The sequence below is a fragment of the Petaurus breviceps genome, unplaced genomic scaffold (genome assembly GCF_028583685.1).
Source record: "Petaurus breviceps papuanus isolate PSGF00001 unplaced genomic scaffold, PetGlider_PUasm1.0 577, whole genome shotgun sequence".
NCBI classification, from domain to species: domain Eukaryota; kingdom Metazoa; phylum Chordata; class Mammalia; order Diprotodontia; family Petauridae; genus Petaurus; species Petaurus breviceps.
Window position 1 is genome coordinate 861,603 of NW_027186389.1, and position 5,454 is coordinate 867,056.

General features: G+C 59.0%; 1 protein-coding gene and 1 long non-coding RNA gene across 4 annotated transcripts in view; one reads left to right on the plus strand and one right to left on the minus strand.

Moving 5' to 3' along the window:
• Positions 1-1,415, plus strand: part of LOC138173329 (uncharacterized) — a 3,687-nt gene extending 2,272 nt beyond the window's left edge. Inside the window, exon 2 of the long non-coding RNA XR_011171368.1 lies at positions 767-1,415. This is a non-coding gene — a long non-coding RNA (uncharacterized lncRNA). The remainder of the gene's footprint in view (positions 1-766) is intronic.
• PRMT1 (protein arginine methyltransferase 1) overlaps positions 1,368-5,454 on the minus strand; it is a 4,699-nt gene continuing 612 nt past the window's right edge. Inside the window, exons 2-12 of one of the 3 annotated variants that reach the window (XM_069103331.1) lie at positions 5,396-5,449; positions 4,417-4,518; positions 4,080-4,235; positions 3,922-3,985; positions 3,673-3,815; positions 3,497-3,584; positions 3,287-3,402; positions 2,780-2,930; positions 2,076-2,197; positions 1,623-1,715; positions 1,368-1,447 (exon numbers count right to left, since the gene is read on the minus strand). In XM_069103331.1, the coding sequence (XP_068959432.1) occupies positions 1,632-1,715; positions 2,076-2,197; positions 2,780-2,930; positions 3,287-3,402; positions 3,497-3,584; positions 3,673-3,815; positions 3,922-3,985; positions 4,080-4,235; positions 4,417-4,518; positions 5,396-5,449 (1,080 nt within the window). In that variant the 3' untranslated portion in view covers positions 1,368-1,447; positions 1,623-1,631. Of the gene's footprint in view, positions 1,716-2,075; positions 2,198-2,779; positions 2,931-3,286; positions 3,403-3,496; positions 3,585-3,672; positions 3,816-3,921; positions 3,986-4,079; positions 4,236-4,416; positions 4,519-5,395; positions 5,450-5,454 lie in introns of all 3 variants that reach the window. The other 2 variants (XM_069103330.1, XM_069103332.1) reach the window with 2 other exon arrangements.

Here is a 5,454-nt window from a genome sequence, read left to right on the forward strand (position 1 = left end):
CCCCCCCCTCCTGCTGCTGCTGGAATCGCAGGTTCTACCCCCGCCCCCATTTCATCTGCGCCTGCGCCCAGCTGTCCCCTTCACCCCCTCCGCACGTCACGCGCAGGGGAGCTCCTCGTGCCCCCGGCCCCGTGGGCTGTCTGCGCATGTGCGCACTCCGTCCCTTCGGGCAGGGCTGCAGCGTGTTTGAAGTGCGAGGGCGGGATGGGCTGCCCTGGATGCCCGGACTAATGGTCCGGCAGTCCAGGTTGGGGGAAGGTATCCGCTGGTACCCAGCTGGAAGCCTTCGTGCTATCACCAGACCCCCTCCTGTCTATACCTTTGGCTCTCTTCTTCACTGAGCCTTGGAAGCTTAGAATGCGGGGGGCACCCAACCCAGCCCCCATCGGGGTGCCAATTGTCTACCCGGCTGGGGGGCCCCGAGAAGCCTTTTAAGGGCACAGTTGTCACCCCCCCGCAGCTGCAGGGGTGTAAACAGGCCTCCTACTGGGGACATCTGTGAAGGCAGCCCTTAGTAAAGGCACTATTTGGGCATGGACACAAAGGTCATATTGACCTGCCCTTCCCTTCTCCAGATTGAGAAACTGAGGCCTGGAGGCTGGAAATGAGTTAACCAAGGTTCCTGCGGGTCCTCAGAAGAGCCTGGGGGCCTGCCTGCCAGTTTTCTGAGAGCAGCCAGATGGCACAGTAGAACCCTGACCAGGTTCAAACTTGGCCTCGGTAGCTGTGTGACCCGGAGCTAGCCACTTTATCCTGTTTGCCTCAGTTACCTCACCTACAAAATGGGACGGAGAAGGAAAGAGCAAGCCACTCCAGTATCTCTCCTAAGAAAACGCCAATGGGGTTGGAGTCTGATACAACCAAAAAGAACAGCATTCTGGACAAGCCGTTGGCAGGGGTGGATGGGGACCCTCGTGTAAACAAACCCCTGAGCCACATTTGGGGAAGGATAAGGACTGTGTAGGTAAGCTCCTGGGGGGGGGGGGGGCAGGGCCACACAGAGCTTCTGAAGCCCAGACTCTGCCCCTGAGGATGGCAGATCTCCAAGCACCTTCCCTGACCGAGTCTGTGACAAGGCCCAGGCAGGCCCCCCCCACCCCACTCCTGGCCACTTTTTCTGAGAATAAGTCAGGAGGAGGGTAGCTTGAAGACCACTTCTGGGAAGGAAGGACAAGGGGCCTTCAGGAAGCAGACGCCACAGGCCAGGCAGTTCCACTTCCAGCAGGGAGAGCCGAAGCATGCCCTGATGGGGCACGATGATGCCAAGGACTCAGGAGGAACAGAAGATGTGGGAACCAGGGGTGCAGGGGAGACGGAGGAGTTGGCCTGCCCCTCCCCATGCCCCAGCCCAAGCTCTGCTCCCCAGATCCCAGCTGACCATTTATTGTCATGAATGCAACCATATAAAAACATAAGTTATGAAAAACACAGTCACGATGTGGCCCCTGGGCCCCTCACTCACCCACAGGAGGGAGCTGGGGCTTGGGGGTGGAGGACAGAGGACAAGGGAAAGGGCTATGGGGGGCCCCCTGGGCCCCCAGGGTGGCGGCTCCCCAGAGTGGGCTGGGCCGGCCTGGAGCGGTAGGGGCCGGCGGGGGCAGGGGCCCACGGGATCGGCCCACGGGGCCAGCTCAGCGCATCCGGTAGTCGGTGGAGCAGGAGAGTTCACACAACTGGCCTTTGAAGTCCAGATCAATGGTGAAGTCTAGGTCTCGCTGAGGGGGGGGGAGGGAAGTGAAGTGTGAGAGAAAGCACCCATCCCCCTGGACCCCCCCAAACAGGGCCACAGAATGTTAGGCAGGAAATGGGGGCTCACACACTGGAGTCAAGAGGCCTGGATTCCAATCCCGGATCTGGTCTCTGGAGAATGTGACACCCCAGACAATTCTAGCCATGCCTGGCCTGTTGGCCCCTTGGTAGCTTTGAAGCATGAGGCACCTGGTGGGAAGTGACCTGACCCCAGCGCCTGTTCCTCCCTGCCAATGCCCTCCTCCAAGGTGGTGCAAGCCCATCCTAGGTTCTAAAGACCTTCAGCTCTCATCTGCCTTGGGCTGAACCCCCAGCCACATACTTACATTGTTCTTGGCATTGGGCCGCATGCCAATGGTGCCAAAGATCTCCTCGCCCGTCTTCACTGTGAGGTAATCCTCCATGTAGAAGACAGTTTGCTTCCAGTGCGTGTAAGGGGACTCAGGGCCTGGGCAAGAGGGAGCCAAGCAGGTGGTCAGAGAGAGGTCATAGCACCCAGGGTGGAGGAAAGGAGCCCTGACCCCTCCCCCATGGCCTGGCCTAGCTTAGCTACTTCATCCTCTCAGAAAGGACACAGGCTTGTCCAACATGCCTGGCCTTCCAAGGTGCCCTTTCTACATGTTTTGTACTTCACCCCTTTCAAAAGAATTCCCCAAATGTCCAAGGAATCCAAATTCAGTGGCCTACAGTTGGTTACAGAAGCTTCTCAAAATCCAGGACTCCTGACCAACCAACTTCCCTGGGTCACCACGGAGGGCCAGCATCCAAGACCCAGAAGTGCGGCACATATGGCCCTTAAGCTCATCAGTGGCAGCCCGAAACTGTCACACCAATCCAAGGCCACCACAGCACTGCCACTCAAGGGACCCTGAATAGGCAGGGCCTTTCCTCAGTTAACCCCTGCCTTGGTGAGACTGAAGTCGGGCTGGCCTAATGCCCCACTCTGGCTGCCGCCTCTCCCCTTGTGTGTGTGGTGCCCTCTTGGGGGAACGGTTCCCTGCTCCCGCCCCTGCCTCCATCTGCCCCTCACTTGTGGAGAAGCCCGTGCGCTTATGGCAGCGGGTGAACTCAATGTTGAAGTAGGCGACCAGGGCGTGGACATAGTCGTTCCTCTTCACTTGCAGACAGAAGGGGGAGGTGAAGGTCAGGTCATCCACGCGGACGGTGTAGATGTCCACCTCCTGGCAAGGGAAGGAACTTGTGCTCAGGCCTTCCCTGCTGCCTTGGGAGACCCCGAGAGTACATTGAGCTCCAGACCAGAGACACACTCGGTCTGTCCTGAAGCCCAGGTAGGGCAGGCCACAGAGACAGACACTCAGTCTATCCTGAATCCTGGAGGGGGGGGCCCACACTGGGGAGCAGAGGCAAAGAAGGACCTGACCTTGCCACCGCCAATACTGGGCTCAGGCAAGTCCCATGACTTCTCAGAGCCTGAGTTTCCATTGAGACCATTGGACTAGGTGACCTCAGGTCAAAACCAAGAACCCTGATCCTGACCCAGACCCAGAACCAGAGGCAGGCCCCCACACCCTCGCACCTTGATGAGACAGGCGTTAGTGACCAGCTGCTTAGGGTCAACCACGTCGACAAGAGGCTCCTTGATGGCAACATCCTTGATACAGGACATGTCAAAGCCATAGACGTTCTCCCACCCTGAGGAACAGAAGCCCTGCTGTGTTGTCCTGACCCAGAGTGACACCCTCCCCAGGTCTCTCCCCAAATGCCCAGCCCAGCCAACCACACTCACAGTGAATCTTGTAGTCCTTGTACTGCCGGTCCTCAATGGCGGTCACATACAGTGTTGCCCGGTCTGGGAAGATTAGCCCATCGGGGGCCTGCAGGGAGAGGGGTCCAGGGGATGAGAATGGGAAGGCAGGTAGCAGGGCCCAGGGGAAGGGGGAGAGGGACCTCCGGGGGCCTCACCAGCCACTTGTCTCGGGCATGCAGGACGGTGTTGAGCATGGACTCATAGAAGAGGCAGTAGCCCATCCACTCGCTAATGATCACGTCCACCTTGTCCACAGGCAGCTCCACCTCCTCCACCTTCCCTTTGATGATGGTCACCACTGTGGACAGGACAAGACCAGGATGGCCTGGGCTCAGCACCCTGGGGCAGCCAGGCACCACAACCGCAGCCCCAGCCCCAGATCCCCCCCCAGAGAGGCCGCTCACCGTGGTCAAGTTTGTTGGCCTTGACGATCTTGACCGCATAGTCCGATATACTGGAGCACTCAATCTGGGTGAAGGGACAGTGGCGAGGTCAGGGGCCGTCTGGGCCGCATCCCCCCCACCCCCCAGCAGCACCCCGGCTGACTCGCTCCCCGACTCACCCCGATGACCTTCCGGGCCCCAGCCTTGGCAGCAAACATGCAGAGGATGCCGGTGCCCGAGCCGACGTCCAGCACCACCTTGTCCTTGAACAAGTGGCGGTTATGGAACATGGAATTGCGGTAAGTGAGCGTCCGCACCTCATCTTTCAGCATCTCCTGCAGAAAGAAGAGGCTGTGGGGGGAGTGCCGGTGCCTACCACGAGAGGGCAGCAGACAGCAGGAGGCTGTACATGCCCAGAGGCCTCCAGGCTGACCAGAGCACTGTCCATTCCCCAGGCTGACAACCCCACTGTGCTTGTGCAGGGTCTGCCACACGGGGGAGCCCCCTCCCCCTCACCTCATGGATGCCAAAGTGGGCGTAGGAGTCGAAGTAATAATCCTTGGACGTCATGTCCTCAGCATTGGGCTTCTCGCTGCTCTCGGGCTGTGCACAGGACACCTGGGTTGGGACAAGGGGATCACTTTTTGGGGGAGGGGTACCATGACTCCAGTATTCATTCTTTCCTAAAGTGTCCTCATGGCCACCACCACCACCAGTCCCAGGGTCTCTTTCCCTCTCCCATTCCAAGTTCCCCATCTCTCCATCCTGCCCCCACAACCCCTGCCTCAGTTTCCCCCCCTGAGGCCCCTTGATACCTCAGCGGCGCCTACTCTCCAATCTCTAGCTCAGCCCACAGCCGGGGGTTGGGGGGGAACATTGGTAACACTTGGGGTCTGGGGGATGGGTGCAGATTTGGGAAGGGGGGCTGCTGGAGGCAGAGTTAAGGAAGATTTTGCCTGGGCTTTGGGAGAGAGGAAGAGATATAGTTCTAGGCAAGAGAGTGAGCCTTCCATAGGACCCTGAAATACCAGGGTGATTAAAGAGAGGCTGGGTGCCGGCAAACCAAAGGGAAAGTCACTTGCCCAAGGTCACAGCAGACCCATTTCCTAAAATGTCCAAGTCAAGATTCTGGGTGGGTTACGAGCCCAGCGCTTTATTCTACAGAGCAGGAGGGGGCCCCTCAGCGGGGAAGGCTGCCTCGTTATCACCCTTAGGGGGCAGGGGATGGCAGGCCAAGGCCGGCCAAGTGCAACAGTTGTGGGATGTCACCCGGCAGAGGAAGGGACCCCCAGGGTTCTTTTGAGCCAAAAGATGGGATTAGAGCCAATGTTCCAACTGCCTCGCTTCATGGCCCAGAAAGGGGAAGGGCCCAGCCAGGGCAATGCAGCGGGAGAGAGCACTTAAAGACCTGCTGGCCCACACGGAGGGGAAACTGAGGCACGGGGAAAAGTGGAGGGGCCCGGGAGCGGAAGGGGGCTCACAAAAGGATATTTACTTCTTCAAGTGGAGGCTGGAGGCTCATCCCATTAGCCAAGGTGGCCACAAAACTCTAGG